This window comes from Fukomys damarensis, unplaced genomic scaffold (genome assembly GCF_012274545.1).
Source record: "Fukomys damarensis isolate Sample0158 unplaced genomic scaffold, DMR_v1.0_HiC HiC_scaffold_12, whole genome shotgun sequence".
NCBI classification, from domain to species: domain Eukaryota; kingdom Metazoa; phylum Chordata; class Mammalia; order Rodentia; family Bathyergidae; genus Fukomys; species Fukomys damarensis.
This window is the reverse complement of record NW_022900924.1, coordinates 44,249,118-44,271,190: the sequence shown is the minus strand read 5'-3', so window position 1 is coordinate 44,271,190 and position 22,073 is coordinate 44,249,118. Positions and strand designations below refer to the sequence as shown.

Genomic DNA, 22,073 nt, shown 5'->3' with positions numbered 1-22,073 from the left:
AGATGAAGACAACTTACAGGAATAAAATGGAATACTTCTTAATGCATTTATGGAACATAACATGCAATATGACTGAAACATGTATTTCCATGGAAAAATGCATCAAAATAATATATAGTTTGGCATAATGCATATGTTGATAAGGTTTAGAAGTAGACACAAAATAAAGTGGAGAGTTGGTCTTACAAGTTTATTGGTTTATTTTCCCTAAAAGCATACAGTTACTCCCTCCTTTTCAGCAAAATTACTCTTGAACAAAACCCTAACACTGTAAGGAGAAGAATCCCTGGAGAGAGCTGTTGGAGAAGAGGGTTCATCAGTGCGGGTCAAGACCAGAGCTGAATCTCATCTCCTTGACTCTCACCACACTATTCTGAGGCATTTGTTTTTGTTTGTTTGTTTGTTTGTTTTGAGATAGGGTCTCATTTTGTAGCTCTGGCTGACTTTGAACTCGAGGTGATCCTCCTGTCTCAGCCTCCTGAGTGCTGAGATTACAGTCATGAGCCACAACACCCAGTTTCCTTGGTGTTTCTAATTCATTCAGATCACTTTGCCTATTGAGAAACGTTAAATAATACTTGTCTATTTTAATGTCATAACTGGCTAAAATAATTGATTTTAATGTGGAAGTTGACCATATTTAACACACATTATATTTTTTTTCATAGTTATCATACTTACCAAGGTGAAAATGACTGCTTTTGGGGGAAGTCAAGTATAAAATAAAACTAAAAAGAAAAAAAAAACTTCCCATAATGCCACCTAACACGTTAATTGCTTTCATTTTCTCTCTTCACTTTTAGTTCTTGATTTTATGCCATCTTTTCATGTAGCTATAAATACAGCATAAACTGCTGCATTTTTTCCCCCATTCAGTATTATTTTGTGAATGCTTTTGTCTTAGGGCTATTTTGGTGGCAAGGAACATCTACTGAGTTAAGTCAAATTATCTCAAAAATTGTGTGCGTGCGCTTGCGTGCGCGTGCGTGCGTGCGTGTCTAATCTTGCAGAAATCCAAGGACGGGAACCCAAGAGAGCTAAGCTCCCCGGGAGTGGAGAGAGAGTGTGAAAACCACCAGCTGCTGGAGCTGCTGTCGTGGGGTTGGGATGTGGGTGCAGGGTCTCTGCCTATCTCTACTCTCGCAGGTTGCACAACAACAACAACAGCTGCTGCAGAAGGTGTGGCCTTACGGTCTCAGGGCTGTTATGGGTTGGATCAGAAAGGTTCCTTAACAGGCTCATGCCTCCAGAGGCTGGGCTTTGGGAAGGGGATTGGATCAGGACTCAGCCCTCATTAAGGATGAATCCAGTGATGAGTCCTTCGCTGAATGTGCTGTTAGGAGTCGGGGCCTGGTTGAGGAAGTGGGTCACTGTAGATATAACCTGGAAGAGAATATTCTTGTCCTCAGCCCCTTCCTGTCTCTGTGGCTCTCTTGATCTCTTTCTCTTTTTTTGGCTGCCATGAAGTGAGCAGGGTCGCCAAGCCCTTCCACAATGATGTTTCTGCCTTGGATTCAGCCCACCATGGAGCCCACCTTTGAAACTGTGGGTTCCTTTTAAGTTGTGAATATCAGGTATTTGGTCACAGCAACAAAGGCTGACCAATACGGGACCTTTCGATTATTATTCTTAAAGTTGCACCCTGATCTGATGGTTCCAGTTTATCTTTTCTACCTAGTCAGCCCACAAAAGCCAAAAGTTTTTGTTCAGCTTGTGGACTGGCTGTCGCTAGTGTTGTGTGTGCTCGGGTGGACCTGTCCTGGTCTAGTGGGGTGGGTGGGGAAGCAGAAACTGTTAGGAAAAGAGGAGGAAAAAACAAAGGTGCAAGCTCAACCGGATAAGTTCATTTCAGAACACACTTGGGTGGGACTGCCCTGGCACTGAGACCAGAACAGTGACTATTGTACAAGCTATAAGGTCTTTTTTTTTTTTTTTTTTGGTATTGGGGGTTGAACTCAGGATCTTGTGCTTTCGAGGCAGGTGCAATGCCACTGAGCTAAATCCCCAACCCAGCTATAAGGTCTTTTATGGGGTCATGAACGTAAAGTGGGGCTGTGAAAGGAAATAGGCAAAAAGGGACTTTGAAGGGGAGCAGTTCAGTGAAAAGGAGTTGTGGCTGCCTGCCAAGGACAAGGCCTGGGAAAGTACAGGGAGTGGCAGTTGCCTCTCAGGAGCAGGGGTGAGGAATGATGGGAGTTAGTGGGGTAGCCATGGTTACTGGGCCTCATTAACCCATGATTACACATCTCTAGCAGATGCAAAATCATACTGGGATAGACAAGGCTTACAGTGCTCTCTGGTCAGCCTACAGAAACACATGGTCCCAATTCGAGCTCTGCAGGGTAGCAAAGTCTCCTAACAGAGGCTTCCCTAGCAGTGAGCATGGGTGAGCAGGCACCAGCTCTTGTGCAGCCCAGGCTAGCTTCAAACTCGGCAGCGATCTTCCTGCCTCAGCCTCCCGAGGGCTGGAATTACAGATGTGCACCCCCAGCTTCATGCCTTCCCTTTTAATGAGTGCATGACATGACATCAAGTTCCGTGATTAATGATCCCATTTCTCTGATTCCTCTGCTGCTAGTTTTAGTTTCTCTTCTTTCAGTTGGGGTTACTACCTAAAAACCTATGATGGATATTTTTGCACATATTCCTTTCTATCTAGATTGTGTAAGATTGTTTGTTTGTTTGTTTGTTTGGTACCAGGGACCGAACTCAGGACTGTGGGCTTACAAGGCAGGCACGGTGCCACTGAGCTAAATCCCTGGTCCTGTGTAAGATATTTTTTAACTTACATAGAGATTACATCCTCTGAACAGTTTAAGGAAAGATGTAAGACATGCGTTTTTTAAAAAATGCCTATATTTGCTAGAGACATATACTTAGGCAGCTCTGGGCTAAGTAATAGGATGTCATATCCAGGACTTGTTTTGAAACCCTATGAACAGCTGAGGGTGAGAGCTGATCTAAGATTGGAGACCCGATGATTGTTAGGACAGACAGTGGGTGTGTGCGGATTTATTATGAACTATTGCCTGCCTTTTGCTCGTTCCTTCCCCCTTCCCTGCTTTTCCTCCCCCTTCTGGATTTTTTTTTGTTGTCTTTCCCCATTCCCCATATTTCCTCTAGATACTTGGTACCCACATGCTGCCCTCTGGAGTCTCCAACATTTTTCTCAGGCTTAGTTACCCCTGATATCTGCTTCAGAGTTTCCTTTCACTTCTTACTGAAAAGCTCAAGCCCACACATGTGCCCACCCATTCAGTAACTCATTCACACGAAATAACCAAGTCGGTGTGTTGGGCGAGACCCTGAAGAAGTGCAAAGCACAGTCACCAGGCAGCTACCAGGAATGAAATCCCAACTTATTTTGTGCAATGAGGTAAAAGACAGATGGCAGCTTAACATAAGGAATAACTGCTTTATAAGAGAAGCCAAGTGCCCACCCAGTGAGTGGCGGCGGGGTAAAGCAGAGAGCAAACCTGTGAGAGGCTCTTAGCCACTTTCTTCCTCCTCCTCCTCCTCCTCCTCCTTCTCTTCCTCCTTCTCCTCCCCTTTTTGCCCCATGGCTTTCAGCCTTTTGGGCCTTCAAGTTGGAAGTTATGTTTTGAGTCCATATTTATTTAAACAAAAATTATATGTATTAGGATCTTTTTTGTGACCTTTAACATAAAGCGTCAACAAGTCTCAAATATTCAAGGAAAATAATATTTTATGTTCATGTGTTTAAAAAAGCAAACAATTTAATCAAAGGGCTTAATTTTCTATTCATTTCCCCCAACATTAGTGGATTATAAAATTTTCGTGAGCTACATGAAATTGGAGGGTGACAGTTCTGAGGGAATTATCCTGATTTGCAAAGTCACAAGGTATAAACCCTCAGCTGAAGGTGGTGTGGAGCAGGGAAGTGAGACACCTCAGGAGAGACCACGCAACCTTGGATGCCTGTGTCTGGGGGCGGCTCCTCCTCAGCCCTCTGCCTTCGCCGTCCTCACCTTGGGCTCTAAAGACTTCTTGCTTGTCTCCCTCGCTAGACTGTAAGCTCCTACGGGAGGACTGGGAGCCTGGAGTGCAGCTGGGCCTCAGTAAATAGCAATTGAAGAAAGACACGCACAAAAGTAATCCTTCGAAACAATCCCTAGTGCCAGGGATTTAGCTCAGTCCCTAGGATCTTCCCCCTCACAGATCCTCCCCTCTTTGCACAGACCCCAGGATGGTTGCTCTTCAGCCTGCCTTAGGATTTCCTGATGACAGTGAAAACTCCCAGGGGATTGCGTGGCAAACTCAGAGCCCCCAGCCCCCACCCTTGGAGGAGCACCTCCTGCAGAAGGGGACACCTGAATTCAGGTCACCAGAGTGCGCCTTTGCCCTCAGCTTCCCCTTCCAGAACAGGAGTGTGACCTTTCAATCTGGACAGTTCTGAGCTTAACTTTGATGTGACTGTTTAAGGATGTCTAAACACACACTGCTAATAAAAAAAAAAAATCTGTAATTGTTATGGCTTTGATCTGAAATGTCCCCCAAAAGTCTTTGTGCTGAACGGTTGGTCCCCAGTACAGAAGTGTCTAGAAGTGAGGCATTTGGGGATGTTTGGGTCATGAAGGTGCTGACTTCATCAATAAACTAATGGATTGATGCTTTCACAGCTTAATGGGCTGTTGGGAGGTGGCGGGAACTTATAGGAGTGGGGGCCTAGTTTAAACTGTCCCTCCTTTCAAGTTATTTACCGCAGGTATTTTGTCAGAGTGATAGAAAGCTAACATAATCAGCACCTTGGTTCAGAATCCACTGAGCCACAGAGGGTCAGCAACACATTTATTACGGGTGTCAAGGCAGCAGGGTGAGCAGAGACTAAGTGTTTGGACAACTTTCCCCAAGTTCCCCTCCACTGGCTTCTGCAAACTTACCCACCGGGGTGTATAGCTGTTGTCATGGGTGGTGTTGTGTTTTTATGAGGTGCAGGTGGGGTGGGGGAAGCAAAGCAGACGTGACAGAGTATGGCTGCCACCGCCCTCCAGAGCCTACTACAGGAAGTCGGGGCAATTCACCTGGTCTGTGACGGCCATTTTCTCGACGTCAATGCTGTTCGAAGTCAGGATATCTTTTAGGTAGTTCACTGTTTCTGAAGGGAGATAATGGTTTCTTCCCAAGATCCAAACGAAATCGACGTGGAAAAGCCAGATGATGTTGGTACAGGAGTAGACGAGGGCATAGTTGTCATAGTCGGTGGCCAGGACCCAGTATGGTGCTGATGGCATCACTGAGAACCAGAGGAAGGCAGCATGAGGAGGGACCAGAGCAGGAGAGATGAGTCTCTGGGACTCTGGGGTCATGGTTCTTTTTTGAAGAAGTGGGGACTGAACCCAGGGCCTCACACTAAGATATACCTCAAACCCTTTTCCATATTTAAAAAACGTTTTTGAGACAAAGTCTTGCTAATTTATTCAGCCTGGCTTTGAACTCTTGACTCTCCTGCCTCAGCCTCCAAAAGTGCTGGGATTACAGGAGGCTGGTGGTTTTTAACTGGTTTCCATGGAAATCATATGGGGGCTTTGAAAGATGAAAAGTCCACCCTTCCCACCCTTCCCTGCATTCAGACCTGCATGGGACAATACTTTTAAAAGCTCCATGGTGAGTCTAGGGTACCGTCAGAGTTAGGACCATTGATAATGCTCTCCTCCTTGGTAGCAGGTGGTGGTGGGGAACCACGGTGTTCAAGTGGGACCCCAGGACTTATAGGGTGCCCTCACACAAATCCATGTAGTGTGTGGAGAGAGAACACTTAGCCACGTGGAGAGTGTAAAGCTGGGACCCCAGGCTTTCTGAGTCCCTAACACCCAAGATTGTCTAGAACAACCTTGTGCCTAAGCAGAAGGCAAAGGCTGATGTTTTGTTTTTCCTTTCTCCATGCTTGGTGCAAATCCTTCCACTCTTAAGAATGTGGAGAGCCACATAGGTAGGGGATACAGGCTTTTCCTCCCAAAGTGCCTTTTCGGATTCAATGATTGACATCTGAAAGTATTGGAAGCCCAGGATTAAGGAAGTCTGTAAGAGGAGAGGTGGAGGATTTAGCCTCTCCATCTGGATCTAGAGACTTCCGCCCCAGTCAAGGTCCAAGCTAAGGAAAACAGCCCAGCTGTGGAAGATACCCCAAGTGGTGCCCCATAAGCAGGAAAGTTTGGACTCCAATGAGGTCAAAGGTCATTTGCTTTCCCAGGTTCTAAGCATCCTCTTTGCCCCACTCAAAAATAACTCCTGTCTGCCAAGTTCAATCCAGAGCTGAGTACTTGTGACAGATCCAAGGACCTGAGGATAGAGAAGGTGGGGTGTGACTGGTCAGTGTGTGGCTGGGTGTTTATGCCCCAGTACAAGAAGACCGGCCAGAGGACCGGCCAGCAAGCTCCGTTCCTACTTCTGACTTTGTTTATAAACCAGGAGGAGGCTGGGAAGAAGCCAGGTGGGAGCCTGAAGCGAGAGTGATTCCTGCCTTCCCAGCACTGTTGGTGCCCTGCCTGCTTCTCCCGGAGAGAGTCTCTTCATTGGACCCCTGCTCTCTGTGAGGTTCAGCTGCTCTGTGAGCTCCCTGCTGGACCAAGGGCTCTGCGCCTTTAACAGTCTCCTGTGTCCAGACTGTTGCAATCCAAACTCTCTGCCCTGGCATTCAAGGGCCTCTTTAGCCCTGTCCTGAGTCCCGCATGCTCTCCCCTGCTCTAGGCTGCTTATCCAGCCATTTCCCATGCCATCCCCTCTGCCTGGAACATCTGTGCTTTCCGACCATCTCCTGTACAGCCTACAAGGCCCAGTGCCAACATCCGAGCCCTCAGAAATCTCTCCCCACTCAGCTTCCCCAGCAAGCAGCTCTTGCCAAAGGCTTCCTTCTGAGGACTGAGCAGAAAGTATTTAACCTTCACTCCCATCCTCCATCCCTTTTACATCCTTGTCATGCGAAAATCTGCCCCTAATTGGTTCAGGGCCTACGTGTCAACTTCCATCAGTAAGAGTGACAAGAACCACTGCTGTGACAGCCCTTAACGGTTCATGGACGTGTCCTACTGAGTTTATCTTTGCCACACTCAGTGGTCACCGCGGGTTTGTACATGGGATGGTATTTGCTCACAGTCACGTGTGTGGGAAGTTGTTTTCTCCTCCCACTTTCCTTTCTTTGTTTATAAACAAGAACTTCTTCCCAGGCCCACACTAGGGATTCCAGGGGGAGGGAAGACAGAAAAGATGAGGATGCTGGGGGTGATTTCTCTTGCAACTGGTGACTTGTGTCTCCTCTGCAGTGGAGAGAGGGGTTCTCGGGGTGCTCTCAATATTAGAAAGCCTCACAGGCTTGAGCCAAATTCTCCAGTGTGTCTATGTCAGCTGAAAAATTGGCATTGGATGCTTTCCTCCCCTGCTGTACCCATTCTCCATGTACTTCAGAACTCAGAGGGCAGATGCCTGATGAAATATTTCTCAGAGTCCCAACAGTGCGACTAGAAAATGGCAGAAGCAGGTCTTCAACTGGCCTTCGCTCTCGTCATCTCTTGCCCTCAAGCTAGATGTTTTGATAAAGCTACTCATTTTGGTGGGGAGAAGTGCCTCAGTTTCCCCTGGAAGAAATAAGACTGGATTGAATCTCTTACTGCTCCTGCCCTGAATGTTTTTGGCATCACCCCTGAACACCGATGATAGTTTACAGGAAATCTGGCTGCCGGTCAGTACTCACATGGAACACACATTCCACAAGGACAAGGCCAGCCCTGGCCTGCCTATTGTTGCTTCTCAGTGCCCAGCCCAGTGCCTGGCACACAGTGGGTCCTCAACAACTGGGTAGTAAGTCCTTACAAATGGCACTCACATGTGACGGTGGTACCCCAGGGCCCTCACCTTCCATCCCCGAAACCCACTGAGGGAAGTGGCCACTTACGCTGGAAAAACTTAACTTCTAGTTTGGCGGACTCTGTGATGTTGCTCTGTGATGACGCTTCACCTTCGATCTGATTCACGGTTCCATCAGGTCTGTAATGAGTAAAAAGCAAAACAAAGACACAACTCACTGAAAACAAAAACTCAGTGAAAAGCAAGATTTGGGCCAATAAGGATAGCGGTGGCCAACGTTGAGATTTCTGGTGCTTGACCCTGGTCCCATTTCCTGCCCTTTCCTCTGTGACTGAGACCAAGGGGAGGAAGACAGCCATGGAGTGAGGAGAAGTGACATTAGAATGCTGTGGGATTGGAGGCCTGTGAGGCCCTTGTACTTCAACACTGGCTTTTTTGGACTGTCTGCAGTGTCCTGAAAGAGTATGTTGTACTCCCAGGCTCCAAAAGAGAGGAAGTAAAAGCAAAAGAAAAACCAAGCAGAACAAAGCAACACACAAAGAAGACAAAGGAACAAATGAAGGGGAATCTGATCACTGAAAATAATGCGAAACAGGGCAGGAGTCAGGAGTGCCGAAAACTTTTCCCTCTCTGGGCCTCAGGGCACCATGTAACATCATCTGTCTCATAAAGGGCCTTTCCAGGACAGTAGCCATTTGAGGTTTGACATAGCCCAGCTAAAAGCAGGCAGCCAGGGCACGTTGACCCTGCCTCAGTGATTCCCAGGTGAGCCCATATCTCAGCGACATTAAATGTGAAGAAACGCCACCAGCCGTGTATAGTTGGCAGTGTCATTTCTTGCTTAACAATATTCTCAATGGTGGTCTTAGGTGGAATGAAATGCCTTCACCCTTTTGAAGGGATCTGGCTCATTTCTGGCTAGCACCCAACAACCCTATGAAGCCAGGGACAGAGAAGGGAGGGTGCTCAGGCTTTAGGGTGCCCCTTCTAGGCTAGACCCTACAGAGGAGCTGCTGGTCACCCGGTCCTTAAGAGGGCAGGCAGAGTAACATTAGAGTGATCATGTGTGTACAGAAGTCTGTAGGTTAGTGTTCTGGTTAGTGGTGTTGGATGTACGAGAAACAAGATAATAAGCGACAGGCCAGGGAGGCCGGGAAATGTACTGTGATACTCCCAAGTGCATTGTCTCCTTGTCACCATGTAGGGCTGCTGACAGTGCCCTGCTCTCTCACCTGGCACTCAGACAGCTGGGGACACCATCTGTTTCTATCTGCATACAAAGCATCAAACTAGGCTCTTCCAACGAATCCCCCTCCACCATCACTTGTGTTTTGTTCTAGCCTAGTTTTCAAAACGCCAGGCTCTGATCATAACTCATAACCTGTTTATGGGGAAATCCATTCATATTTTTATGGGTGGCAGCAGGTAACCATGGAAAGTCATTTTTTGTTTTTTTGTACCAGGGATCAAACTCAGGACCTTGCATTTGCCAGGCAGGCACTGTGTCGCTGAGCTAAATCCCTGGCCCAAGTTGTATTTGTTAAATGATTACTACACACCCAGTGGTGTTTTAAGAGCTTTATGTGTGTTACTTCATTTAATGCTTAACCTGTGCCATGGGAATAATCCCTTTATTATTGCCTAGAGAACGATCCTAACTAACCTGCAATCACACACTAAATAGCAGAACCGGAACTAGAACCCAGGAGCTGAACTCTAATCAGATCCCGAGCTCTTCTTTGTCTTCCCATGCTGCTCCAGCTGTTTTGGCGCGCAAGCTCTCTGACACCGGCTGAGCCTTCTGTTGCTCCAATCCCCTGCCCTGTCCTCTGCTTATTCTGCACCCCTCTCGGGAGGGAGAAATGGTACCGTTTTCCGGAATTAACCATCTTTTGTTCATGTGCTCTGTGTCTCAAATGGGTGTAACCCTGGAGGCAGAGCAACCCAATACCCAGCATACAGTTAAGGAGGGTCAACTCCAAAGGAGAAGTGGGCATCCTCGTGGGTTTGAGGTCTAGATTGTTGACTCTGGTCTTAGAATGGGACAAAATATTCAGAATGAGGTCATTGAAACTTTGGGGCCCGCTGTGGTTTGGATAGTTGTTCCCTAAGTTCTGCAGGTTAAAGGCTCGGTCTCCAGGGTGATGTTATTGGGAAGGGAGAACCTTAGTAGCAGGGGCCTGGCAGGACATCCTTAGGTCACTGCAAGTGTGCCCTTGAAGGACAGCATGGGTGCCTGGCCTCTTCCTGTCTCTTTTCTACTTCCTGGCTCCTGAATGGATGGTTTTCTCCACTACACAATCCCACCATGAGGCTACCTTCATCAGAGGCCCCCAAAAGCATCACTCTTCAGTGGGAACCTCCAGAACCATGAGCCCAAATAACCTTTTTTCTTTTTTCTTACTCGGCCTAGGAATTTCATTACAGTGACAGACAGACAGCTGGTTATTGCCCATCCTATAAAATTCCCGTGAGGCCTTCTGGTTATCTTAAACCCCGTAGCCCTCTCCGAGGCTCTGAAATTTGGATCTCTCTTTGATTCCCTTAAGAGTCCTACTTTATGCTTCTGGCTTATTCTGGGCTGGGGAGTTCTGGCTTACAAGAAGTCAGTGGGTGATGGGACGGCCACAGAAAGCCTCTGTGAACCCAGGAATTTCTCAGATCCTATAGAGGACAGAAGGACAGTCTTGCATTACCAGCCTTTTTGTTTGTTTGTTTGTTTGTTTTTAGGTACTGGGCGTCAAACTTAGGACCTTGTGCTCTAGAAGCAGGCCAGATACCTGGCCCCAGCCTTTTTTTTTTTTAATCTATGTTCTGATCTCTTCCCTATTTTATTTTTCCTGGGTTCGAATCCCCGTTTCATCACTTACCAACTGTGTGAACATTGGACAAGTTACCTTTCTGTACCTAAAGTTTTCATTCATAAAAATGAGGGTTATCATAGCACCTATTTCGGGGCTGTTATGGGGATTAAATGAATACATATTTCTGTGCAAAAATTAATACAGACACATATATACCCACATGTTACATGTATATACACACAGAGAATAATTCCTGGCACATAGGAAATGCTTGAATATGTTTGGTGGTGCTGTTGTCTTTGTTGATGGAGGATGGGGAGAAAAATTTTTCTCTGGGGCACACTAAATTCATGTTTGCTTTCCAAAATGTAAATCTTTGCATCACGTATCAGTGTGAGAAGCCCTCCATGATAGAAATGTTTACTTCCGTAGGGTGTCTGTTTACACAACTTAGGGTGTGCATATGTATTACAGGCATTTGATTCTTATTTAGGAAAAAAGAGTTTCCTAGTAGGCAAAGCTTCCTGGAGACGGGATAAGCTGTTGCCCTCTGTGAGGCAGTGGACAGAATAGCTTCTCTCTGATTGGAGACTAGACAAAGTGGTCCGAAGGTCCTTTGCTAACAGAGACTGATTTGCAGCGAGAGTAGGAGCTCTGTGGGTCCCTGGTGCCTCTGCTAGGGTCTGCCAGGCAGGAGGAGATGCCTAGCAAGTGGTAAAGAAATGAATGAATGAATACTTTCTTGTCCTAAATAAATAAGTGCTTTCTGGTCCTAACTGTGCCTGCCTGGCCCTGGTGACAGCCACGTCCTCCCCAACTCTGACCTCATGGGCACCCAGTCGCTCCAGGACAGCGCTGCAGCCAGCCTCAGGATGGCACGGTCGCTCACCTCAACTCCTGCTTTAACACTTTGATGTGTCCGTTTCCTTTTAGTGAGTAATTGGCCTGGTTACAGTTTCCTTTCTCAAAGCTCGCCGGGATCTTCTCAATTTCGTACCATCTTCCAAGATACTGCGAGACAACAATCAAAGAGTAAAACCCTATGGCTCTCTGGGGACCTGAAAACTCTTCCCCATTGTGTCTTTCAGAAGCAGAGGCCTTTCCTGGGGAAACCAGGCAGAATGGGCCACACTGTTCCCAGCGGCAACCCAGCACCTCACTGATTCCAGTGAGCATTCGTGAATAGGAGGTGTCGGCACTGGCTGAATGCTGCATTCTCTTCCTAAAGGGCGCCTTACTTGGACACTTTCTTAGAGTCCTGTTCAGCCTAAATCTTGTGAAATTCTAGACTCCAGAAAGGAAGAGATTTGTCTGGATGATGTAAAGTACAGTGGACCCTTGACTTACAGACCCAATTAATTCCCAAGAGCTGGTTGTAACTCAAGTTGGTCAGTTGAAGACTCAGGCTTTGCTACACAGCCTTCAAAATCTCTCTCCCGTACACAGGAAGATCTCAGTGTCCTTAGAGAGACATTGGCTCAGGATTTCTCAACCCTGCACAGGCAGGGATGTTTTAATGTTCCTTCCAGAACTCTTTAGGGGTTAAATCTATATCTGAGACCATCTAGAAGCACAGGCGTCTGGCATTTGTGTCATGACTCACAATTTTGTTTGTATGTTAAAACTAAAATTGTGGTCCAAACCAAGTTGTTTGTATGTCAGGCTGGTCATAACTTGAGGGTCCACTGTATCTTTTATTGCAAACATTTTGTGAGCCTACAAGGACTCCTTGAATTTGGAGCAAAATCAGATAGGAGTGCTAGGAGATCGGGCTTGCTGGAACTTTCCTCCTGTGACCCCAAGCAGGGAGTTGGTCACAAAAGCCTTCAGCAGGCTCTCAGGCTGGAGTTTTATCTTTGAGTGCACCGAGTCTACTTTAAGAAGCTTCCACTGTACCCATGAAGGGAGTGGACAGACACCTTTGCATCGCCACACACACTGTACCAAGTTACAACCTCTGTGCGGGCAGTTTGGCAAAATATACAACACCAAAAATGCATGTGCTCTGTGGGCCTAGCAGCTTCACTTCTGACAATGGATTCTCCTGATAGAAACAGTGATCCATGGGTGAGGCCATTCATTGCAATACTGTTTGTAACAGTAAAAGACAGGAAACAGTCTAACTGAGCTTCACATAAAAGGTGGTACATTCACTCAATGGAATTTTGCCATCTTTCTTTTCTTTTCTTTTTTTCTAGTACCAGGGATCAAACTCGGGTCCTTGCACTTGCGAGGCAGGAGATGGCACCACTGAGCTAAATCGCCAGCCCATTACCATCTATTCTAAAAAGTGTGATATACAATTACTTTAAAGATACAATTAAAAAAAGGGCCAGGTACAGAATAGTAACCCTATGAGGCCACCTTTGGTCTAAAAATGAGGGGAAAGCTTATTGGATTGGCTTTTGGCTACTGCCAAATGACAACCATATTACATAATAAATCACTGCAAGCTTGAAACAGCACAAGTTTATTATCTTTACTTTCGTAAGCCAGAAGTCTGGCCCAAGTCTCACTGGACTGATGCTGAGATATTGGCTCTGTTCCTTTCTGGAGACCTCAGACAGAATCAGTTTCCTGGCCTCTTCCAAGTCATTCCTTGGCTGGGGACCCCTTTCCTTCTCTTTTAAAGTCTACAAAAGCAGTTCAGACTCTCCTCATATTGCATCTCTCCAATTTATCCCTTTATCAAACCTCTCTACTGTAGCTCAGAAGGGTTCTCTGCGTCTAAGGACTTAGGTGAGTAGATCGGTCCATCTGTGGATACCCAGGCTAATCTGGACCTCTCGAGACCCATTAGTCACTTCTGCAAAATCTCTTTTTCCATATAAAGTAACATAGTCACAGGCTTCAGGGATTCAAGCATGGACACTGTGGGAACCTTATTCTATCCACCACCATTGAATATGTATTTGTCTGTATATGTATGCATCATCTCCAAAAAGACATACGGTACATTGTTTTTAATAGGTTGGTCCCTGGGAGGGCAACTGAAGCATGCAACTCTGGAAGGGGAACTTGTCCTTGTATGCTCTTTTGTACTTCCAGTGTTTATTTTATGATTTTATTTTGCAGTGCTGGGAATGGAACCCAGGGCCTCATGCATGCCAGGTAAGCAGGCTACCCCTCCAGGCCTCTTTGGCATTTTTAGAATTTTGAATTATGAGTGTATATCTATTCGGAAATCTTAACTGAAATTATTTTAGAAATTTAGAAATGAATCACTCAACAGAACAAGGCCAAAGAGACACGCGCACTTGCAGTCAGAACATGAGCCGAGAGCAAGCCGCGAACAGGGGGCAGTGTCGCTCCAGTCATACGGCTCAGGGCTGAACCGGGCTCACATTCATGGCCATGACTTTCCTTCGCGGCTGTTAAAACATCACTTTCATTTAAGACCCCTGAATTTAACCTTCATTTAAGTTGCCTTCGGTAAGGCAACTTTTTCTCCACACATCCTCAGAAAGAGCTCTGTTTTGTAGTAGATTTGAAATCGGTTCTTTTCTTGTTCAAATGACTTTCGGGCTCCACCGTTAAAACCAAGGAAGTATGATTTGCCAGAAGAGAGGAAATTCTGAAATGAGAGGCTGAGTTTCTTGTTATGTTTTTTCCTGTTCTCATAGGATTGCTGTGAAGCCCTCTTAATCTTTGGGTCATAGTTTATCTATATAAGATAAATTCAAAGTTTAAAAAGAATCCTAGAAAGGAGGGAGCACAGCTATCTCTACTTATAGATGTAATATCCTTGCATGTAGAAAAATGCTAAGGTATCTAAAAAAAAACAGCCTGATTAGACCTCATAAATTTGGCAAGATTAGCATCAGTGTATGAAAACCACATGTATTTATATACTGGCAGTGAACAATCTGCAAATGGAATTTAAAAAACCTATTTATTTGCCTAGCAAGTTCAAGGTCCTGAATTCAATCCCCACTACCCGGAGGAGGAGGGATCCATTTACAATAGCATCAAAAGAATAAAATATTTATGACTAAATTTAACAAAAGAAATGTAAAACTTATATCCTGAAAAGCTCTATAATGTTGTTGAAATCAATTAAAGAAGACTTAAGTGAATGGAAAAGTAGCCTATGTTCATGAATGGGAAGGCATTATTGTTAAGAAGGCAATATTCTTCCAAATTGTTCCTCAGGTTAATATACCTTCTATCAAAATTGCAACTGGAAAGCCAGGTGTGGTGGCGCGTCTGTAATCTTCTTCCAAATTGTTCCTCAGGTTAATATACCTTCTATCAAAATTGCAACTGGAAAGCCAGGTGTGGTGGCGCACGTCTGTAATCCCAGCACTTGGGAGGCTGAGGCAGGAGGATCGCTGTGTGTTTGAGACCAGCCTGGGCTACATAGTGAGTTCCAGTTCAGTCTCAACTACATAGTGAGACCCTATGGCAACCCCCCCCAAAAAAAAATTGCAACTGGCTTCTCTGCAGAAATTCATAAGATGACACTAAAATTTATGTGGAAGTGCAAGGGACACAAAATAGAATAAACTTGGAAGACTCATTTATTCTGACTTCAAAACTTATTACAGTACTACAGTAATCAAGACTGTCTGATATCAGCGTAAGTGTGGAATACAGATCAATAGAATACAATTGAGAGCCTAGAAGTAAACCCTCACATACATGGCCAACTGATTTGAATAAGGATATTAAAATTATTCAGGGGGAAATAATGGCTTTTTCAATAAATGGAGCTGGGACAACAGGAGATGCGTATGTAAAAGAAAGAAGTTGGATCCTCGAATCACACAGTATACAAATTTTTAAAATGGATAAAAGACTTAAATGTAAAAATACAAGCTATAAAACTCTTCAAAATATATGAATAAATTTTTGTGATGTTGGATTAGATGGTGACTTTTTGGTATGACACCAGAAGCACAAGCAACCAAAGAAAAAAGAAGATGAATTAGATTTCATCAATGGGGAAAACACTGTGTGTGTGTGTGTGTGTGTGTGTGCGCGCGCACATGTGCATGTGTGTGATTGAGGATTGAACCCAGGGCTTCATGAATGTAGGGAAAGCACTCTACCATTGAACTATATCCCCATCCCTTTTTGTTTTGCTTTTGTGAGACAAGGTCTTGCTAAATTGCCCAGATTGGCCTTGAATTTTTTTTTTGGTACTGGAGATCAAACTCAGGACCTTGCACTTTCGAGGCAGGTGGTGGAACCTCTGAGCTAAATCCCTGGCCCAGCCTTGAACTTTTGATCTTCCTGCCTCAGCCTCTCAAGTAGCTGGGATTACAAGCATATATCATGATGTCTGGTTATGTTAAGAATTTTGTGTTAGGGCTGGGAATTTAGTTCAGTGGCACCCTGCCTGCCTCGAAAGTGCAAGATCCTGAGTTTAATAGCAAGTACCCCCCCAAAAAAGAATTTTGTGTTTCGAAGGGCAAGTCAATAAAGTGAAAAATTCCACAGAAAATATTCCTAAATCACATATCTGATAAGGGACTTGTAGTTAGAATGCAGGAAGCACTCATATCTTAGTAATGAAAATATAAATAAACCAATTTATAAATGGGTAAACCTTTGCCTTGTTTTCCTGGAATTCCTTCTAGAATCATGTAGAAAAAATTTAACCAATGGGCTGTCACCTTGGCAAATAAATGGTGACATAAAATAAACTTAAATGGAAGATATACACAGGAGGTGCACAAATGGCTAGTAAGTGTAAACAAAGCTTTCAACTGAGCTTCTCTGCCTTCTGAGACTCTGTTTCCCACAGCCCCTAGTGTTTCTGGAATCATCAGCCCAAAACTGCCTGTCCCTCTTCCTACCCTGTCTTGGCCTCAGAATCTGCTTTGGGGAAACCCAATGGAAGATAGGCATCTTCCCCAATGTTTGCCATGAAGATTAAAGTTGGATAATGAAATGGAGTCCAGAGCCTGGGGTGGTGGTGCCCACCTGTAATCCCAGAACTAGGGAGGCCGAGGCAGGACGACTGATGCAAGTTTGAGACCTGCCAGGGCTACCCATGGTTCCAGGACAGCTTGAAATACATAGCGAGGCCCTATTTCAAAAGCAAACAAACAAACTAACAGCAAAAAAACAGAATGGCAGTGGATGCATATTTGAATAAGACACAGGAAACATGTGGGAGGTTAGCCTTTACCATACCTTGTTCACCTCAAAATTCTCCTGCACTGGAGGGGTGGGGCACTTCCCCAAGTGGAATGCTTGTCCCTCGGCCTGGGCAACAAGGCCTGCCAGCGTGGAGAGCAGCAAGAGCATCGTCGCCATCCTGGGGCTGGGCAGCTGCAGAAGGAGCCTGGAGTTGGGGGAACGAAGAGCTGGAGCCTCCAGAAGATGCACAATGACACAACGATGGAGAAAGTTTCTGCATCCTGAGTCAGGAGCCCGCACCCTCCAGGGGACCCCTATCTGTCTGTCCCCGCTGTGTGAGCCTTTGTCCTCACCTGACACCGCCACGAGTCACCCCTAGGACCCGGAAGTGTAGATCAGTTGGTTCTTCTTAAATGAACAGAAACAGTATGTGTGCGTGCGCGTGTATACGTGTGCGTGTGCATGTCCATGTCTGGGCAAGATAGGTAAAAGGAGGAGACTGAGCCTGCCAGCAAGCTATGAAAGCCACAACCAAAACCAAACCAAGCTCAACATTAAATGTCCCACACCCCGCTCCTGCCCCATCTTGCTGCGCTGTGCCACCAACCCAAGGATGTGGCCTAGAAACCTTAACAGGGCAGTGTGCCCGGGACCCCAGGGTTACCCCGACCGGGTTCAAATTCTGCCTCTGCCATGTACCAGGTACAACTATGAGCAAGTTGTGCCTGAGTTCCTTTATGTATAAAATAGGAATAATAATCACGTCCATCTCATGAATGTGGATGAGGATTAAATGTGATAATGTACAGCTGGGACTCAGGGCAGCATGTGACAACAGGGGACATGCTCTATGAATGCTAATTATTGTTATTATGAAAAGCAGAAACTGGGTGCTATTTTCTGAATCCCTTCCTTCCCGCATATAGGAGAATGAATCCAGTGTGGTGTGAGTCTGTGTGTGTGTGGGGGTCCTCTATCACTGGGCTACCATCCCCAGCTCTTTTCAGTTTTTATTTTGAGACACTTGCCCAAGTGGGACTCAAACTTGTGATCCTCCTGCGTCAGCCTCCTAAATGCCTCCACCATCGTGTCTGGTTCTGAATTTCAAAAAATATTACATTGAAGGTATCTTTGAGGGTATTATATCAAGGGTTTTTTCATAGATGAAGTACATTTAACCACAGAAGAACAGTCAGCTGTTGGGGAAGTGTGTGAGATGCATTTCTCCTGGGGGCTCCTCGGCGGGGGGCAGTGGCTTGCTGCCAGCTGTGCAGATAGGCTGTCCTTTGTCGCTCCCTGTCACCTTCTCTGAGTTGCTTTCGGCCTGTTCCCTTCCTTGTGACTCCTGCCTGTTGCTGCACGCGAGCTATTTCCAGCTCTCAGCCTCTCTCCCTGTGATGAAGGGGGCTGAGTCAAAGCAAGCAAAATGTTCTCAGATCTGAGCATTTAAAAGGATGTGTCATAACAGGAATAATTATAACCACTTTATTATGAGCCTCAAGCCTCCAAATGACTTGAATAATCAATAGCTTTTCTTAGAGGTTTTGTTGCCTAGATTTCATGGGAACAGTTATGTAAGGAGAGAATGCTGGCGGGGGACTGGGGTCGGCCCTGAGGGCCCTTTTGGGCTCACCTAGGACACGACCATCTTCCTTAGTCTCCAGAGATCCATTTCCCACCAGCTTTTACCACTGTGTCAACATCTGTCCCTTAACCTCCCAGAGGAGAAGGTTGTAGAAATCCAGCCCAAGCCCACAACACTTTGCATTCATTTTCAAGATAAAATTCTTGGAACTCCAGGAGCCCTGCCCAAGTAGTCCCAACCTAGAGCTTGCCCAGAGCACTAGACCCCAAAAGATGGCACAGGGGATGGACATTCTACAGGGTCCCATGAATAGACAGGACCTTATAAGACATCTCCCATTGATTCCCCATGCTCACAGGTAGGCAGATGGGGAAACTGAGGCCCAGAATGAGGCATTACTGGGCCTGGGCCCATCTCTCGCTCTCTGTACTCGGTTCCTCCTGCCTCCCCCTACCTTGCACCTTTCACTAAACACTGACTACAAAAGTCAGTTCCACGTCTCACTCTGGCAGATGTCTTATTACAAAAATTTTTCGGTTGGCTGAAACATGCTCTTTTGCTTAGTAGGAGGCTTTCAAGGACAAGGTTAACCCTTCTTGGTTGCTTCTCTTCCAAGGATGACTCCTAGTTGCTGGGGTTAAAACTCCTTGCAAGTGGAAGGCTGGTTCCATGAGTGCTGTCCACACTCCTTCTATTCTGATTCAGCTGACTTCACTGAGTGTGTTATCCACCCTGTGCGTGGCCTTGGATAAAACATGCACTACCTGGAGTATCAGGGGATTTAAGAATAATTCTAAGGCTGCAGAGCATCCGCCCTTGCCACGTGCTGACTTCGGATGACCCTCGGCTCCTGCTCTGAGCCTCTCCGTGGGCAGCCTGGTGCTCCGTGCTGAATTCCAGTGTCCCACCTGGAAGCCACCCGCATGCCACCTGCACTGCCACCCTCCTTGGCCCCCCCTGAGGTTGATTTGCCCAGGTCACTTCCTAGTCAGTAGTGAAGCCTTGTAAATTTCAGTCCCGGTCTCTCAAGAGCACCTGGGTATCACTGTGGACCTCAAGGAATTACAGAAGAGGATACTGTGGTTTTATGTAATAAAAGATATAAAATATGTTTCCTTGGGTAAATATGCGCCTTTAAAAACCATTTAGCCACAGAATCTAGTAACACTCCTATCTTTTCAGCAGAATCTTTCTCTCTTTCTTTCTGTTGTCCTCTTGAGACAGGGTCTCACTATGTAGTTCAGGCTTGGCCTTGAACTCAGGATGTAGCCTAGCCCAGGCTGGCCTTGAGCTTTATGGTGATCTTGCTGCCTCAATCTCCCTGGAGTTGGATTTACAGGGGTGCAGCACCATGCCTGGATTCTTCAAAATATCATTATGCCACAGTGTTCAATATTCTGCTCACCCAATCAGTTCCAGCTTTTGGTTGATTTTACGGTCATGAACAGTTGAATCACTCCTGGAGAGTTAACCTAGTGCAGTACCGGGGCACAGAAACGTTCTCCTTGTCTCTTTTGGTACAGGGAGGGCAAAGACTTTAGGGTGAGTCAGTCCTGGCCTCAGCCTTATCCTAGGCCTGTTGCTCAGCATAACCTGATCTGTCTTCTTATCTGAAAATTTGCCCTAGTGACACCTACCTTGCAAATGTGAGGGAAAATGCGCCTGCGTTTGTATTGCTGCTGTACAAGTCCTCCATCAGTGAGAGTCGTAACACACAGCTGCTGCAAAAGGGCAGTGGGAAGCCATGCCGGGCTCTATTTTAAGAGTCACCGATGAAATGAAAATGAAAACTACAGTACGTACCTTTTCAAAATCAAGATGAAGGCAGTCTCCACATGCACAGTCATTCCAATTGAGACGCTTGTGAGTAGCTTCTCCCAAGTTATTTTATAAGCTACGCTCGGGTCATTGGCCTTTGATAGTCAAGCACGCCACACCCCTACGGTTCGGGAAGGCTGGCCTGAAAGCTCAGCTCTGCAGAAAACACAAGGATGGAATGTTGTGTCTGCCCCCTCCCCCAATTTCCCTCACAGCTGCTCCCTGAAAAAGAAACAATGAGATATTGTGTGTGTGTGAGAGAGAGGGGGGAAGAATTTTCATTCAAAACATCTTTTTGCCCTGTGGATTTTCTAATTTGATTTTTTTTTTCACTTAGAATGCACATTTAGGATCTGGGAAGATGTGTTATAATATGATTTCAAACATCTGGTATTTATTTTTCACTTTTGTGTAACTGAAAAGTCACTGATCCTTTTCCCAGAGATGGAGAAGGGACTCCGCTCATGTGGTTCTTGGCCTGGAACATGGCTCAAGTATGAGCCAGGGTGAGGAATCAAAGTAGCTTGAAGGGTGATCCAAGACCTGTCCCCATTTCTCTGAGCCGCCGTCTCCCCATTTTGAGGCAGATCATTGCAGTCACTAGAGCTGGATGCAGTTCAGTAACAGGTGGGACTGAGGTAGCAGACATCAAAGGTGTCTCTGTGGCCCCTCTCTCTGTAACCTATGTGAGCAGTCAGCTCCCAGTTTCACATTCTAAGCACCCAGATGCTGCCTGGGGCTGGGACAGTGGAGCATGGATGTAAACTGAAAGGCACCTTTGGTTGTACCACATTAGCACATGCTGCAGGGCAAAGGGATGGCCACAGGACTGGGCTTTTGGACACCAGATGGCTGGTGGTTACCATCTACTTCTACTAAGTAGGCCCTGCCGCATAGACTGGCAAATAGACTATTTCAAGTGGCATAATGAACATCCCAGCTTGAGTTACACAGCTTAACTATTAACTAGTCAGCTTCACTATCCAAGTAACCACCAGATCTTCAGGCCCAGTGGGGTCTGCAGACACAGCCATAGGATGAGCTATGGGAGGCCACACCAGATGGGCGTCTGTCTCTAACACACACGCTCTCCCATGCACCCTGTCACTTGGGTAGATGGCAACTGGTTTAAGGACCCTTCCTTCTTGAGCATCTGTAATTGTTTTGAAGATCCAGAGACGAAGACGCCAGGGACAAATCATGCTGTGGATGATCATTGGGTGCTCAGCAGAAGAAGGCAGAGCTCAGGAGACAGAACACATCCATTAGGTTACCGGACCCTACTCACTTCCCGAGACCTTGAGGACATGGCACTTCCAAGTCTCCTCCGCATGATGCTATAGTCATGTAGGATATGGCCTCATTGTTGTCTTGACAGGTCATTATTGACACAGGGCAACTGAGTCCATGAGAATCTCCCCACAGCTCAGAAAAGGAGGCTATTTTATGTTAGGGTTTGGGGAAGAGCTCAGGGCCAAGAACCAAGACAAGAGGGCTCTAGATCCAGCTTGGCCACCAACTTGCTCCTAGCATCGGCCATGCCCTTCTTCTGCCCAGATCTCAGCTGCACCCTTGTCCTTGCTGCTTTAATATTCTGTGGCTGGGATGTGGTCCCTACTATGGCGGGGGCAGGACCCCAGGCAGGGCTGGCGGGACAGTTGGCAAGGAGGAGAGGGAGGGGACCACACTACTGGGTCATGGGAATCTGTTGCTCTCTTTGGATGAAGCTGTTTATTGGAACCAGAAAATGCCAAACAGATTCTCTTTTGTGCACTGGGCTACTGTGGTCAGAATAATAAGAGTTATGCAACCCAGTGTGTGATTATCAAACTCATCACATGGTCACAAAGGAGGAGCTAGGAGCAAGCCAAGAGGCACAGACTCCCTGAGGCAGAATTTGGAGGTTTTGCAAATTGCTAACAGTTTTCCTGATGAACTGTAGTGTCTGGCATAAAGCG

The 22,073-nt window shown here is 46.2% G+C and overlaps 1 protein-coding gene across 3 annotated transcripts; it reads right to left on the bottom strand.

The window, feature by feature from the left end:
- Positions 1 to 4,788: 4,788 nt before the first annotated feature.
- Apod (apolipoprotein D) lies at positions 4,789 to 20,205 on the bottom strand. Of its 3 annotated transcripts, none has more exons than XM_033762566.1 (6): positions 20,101 to 20,183; positions 19,935 to 20,018; positions 16,767 to 16,917; positions 11,515 to 11,636; positions 7,910 to 8,001; positions 4,789 to 5,254 (listed from the first exon to the last, which is right to left on the bottom strand). In XM_033762566.1, the coding sequence occupies exons 1-6, from the start codon at positions 20,142 to 20,144 to the stop codon at positions 5,019 to 5,021; spliced, it is 729 nt and encodes a 242-aa protein (XP_033618457.1). In that variant the 5' UTR covers positions 20,145 to 20,183; the 3' UTR covers positions 4,789 to 5,018. The 3 variants fall into 3 exon arrangements, with proteins under 3 accessions (XP_033618457.1, XP_010622360.3, XP_010622361.1); XM_010624058.3 differs by having other exon boundaries at positions 19,935 to 20,015; positions 20,101 to 20,180; XM_010624059.2 differs by lacking the exon at positions 19,935 to 20,018 and having other exon boundaries at positions 20,101 to 20,205.
- Positions 20,206 to 22,073: the final 1,868 nt, after the last annotated feature.